Below are 1481 nucleotides of genomic sequence, written 5' to 3' on the forward strand. Positions count from 1 at the left end.
CCTCCTTTGTCCCCTCCTTTTTCTGCAGCCTTTCTACGGCTACTATTTGCCTCCTGCTTACTGCTGTGTTTCAGCCACACTCCTGATCTTATGGTAAGAAAGATCTACACCTAGCCTTCTTGGATAAAGGCGAAAAATCTTGGAAGTCCCGCGCGCAAGTTGCGCACGTTAAAGATCCATTGTTGGTCCAAAATCGATAGAGTAACTTTAGCCGCCACCCAAGCAACGACCAACTGAGAATGTTAAATGTCACCCGCGCACTCATATGACCTAATGCAGTTGCGAGCGTCGTAATACATTTACCAAAAAAAAACCAACCTTGACGTTGCTCTCTTGTGAGTACGCTGTTGGTTTTGTTTTTATTCTTTGCGTTTGTTTTTGTCTCTACGCGTGTTGCATTACTGTGTTTTTGTTTGTTTGGAAAGCAATTATCTTTCCTAATTCGTGCATGAGTTTCTTAATTGATTGATGATCCATTTTTTTCTTTTGTATTTAAAGGAGTCTGAAGAGAAAGGTGTTGGGCTAAGGCATCATAGGCAGTGGTCACGATAGCTCAGCCTAATCTGTATATTTTTTTTATTCTTTCAGAACATGGATTACCAGTATTGGATAAGATTACCTCGACTAATTCACACCCTTGATTCGTAAGAGACAGGGTAAGGAAAACAGAATCTATGTTCAACAGTAGAGACAATGTTCCTAAAAGAGACCATGTGAGACCTTACGTAACCCTCCGAGTGCTAGGCGGCTCGTCCGACGTTTGCTCCTCCCATTAGACTTCCGAGCCCCGTTTTCCTTCGGGCGTGCGGTGGCAACGTAGCCAAGCCCGGGATCCACTTCTCAGACACCCCGGCCAGGAGCATCCATCAGGCAACCGCCGCCGTAGCCATCCGCACCATCACCACCACCACCACCCCCACCACCACCAGCAGCCCCACTACTACTTCTAGCAGCCAGCCAGCCCGCCGCCGCCAATATGGGAGAACAAGCCATAACAACAGTGACGTCCCCCGAGTCGCAGACCACGAACAACGCGGCAGATGGCGGGGAGGAGAATCCCGACGGGGGTCCCAAGGAGATGCTGCCGCTGGCCACCTTCAAACCGTTCACGAAGATGTCCTATCAGCGACTGGTGGAGCGGGAGCAGCACCTCAAGGAGCGCGCCGCGGAGAAGGCCAAGTACGCTCACGAGGCTCACCTGGTGGATGGCGAGCTCAAGTTCGGCATGGACGACGACGAGGAAGAGTTGCCTCCCGAAAACGCTGACCTGCGGGAAGGCTGCCTTCTTACCAAAGCCTATGGCAGGTTTCCTTTACGGTTGCTGGGGAAACCCATTGAGGAGATCGACCCTGGTATCCAAGATAAGGTAGGTGTAACCGATTGAAGGTTTCTGTCATTTGTGTTGTTTTGTTTTACTCTAGCCAATGGCCGCATTTCCGTGCCGTTTCCACTCTCTTACCCCTCTCTCTCTCTCTCTCTCT

General features: G+C 50.2%; 1 protein-coding gene across 1 annotated transcript in view; it reads left to right on the forward strand.

Annotated features, from left to right (window-relative positions):
* Positions 1-586: 586 nt before the first annotated feature.
* The window catches only part of LOC101859546 (sodium channel protein 1 brain), a gene marked incomplete in the record, with an annotated part of 65608 nt that continues 64713 nt past the window's right edge, over positions 587-1481 (forward strand). The window contains 1 exon segment of the mRNA XM_035973862.1: positions 587-1366. Coding sequence (XP_035829755.1) covers positions 977-1366 — 390 coding nt within the window.

This window comes from Aplysia californica, unplaced genomic scaffold, assembly GCF_000002075.1.
Source record: "Aplysia californica isolate F4 #8 unplaced genomic scaffold, AplCal3.0 scaffold00035, whole genome shotgun sequence".
In the NCBI taxonomy this organism is placed as follows: domain Eukaryota; kingdom Metazoa; phylum Mollusca; class Gastropoda; order Aplysiida; family Aplysiidae; genus Aplysia; species Aplysia californica.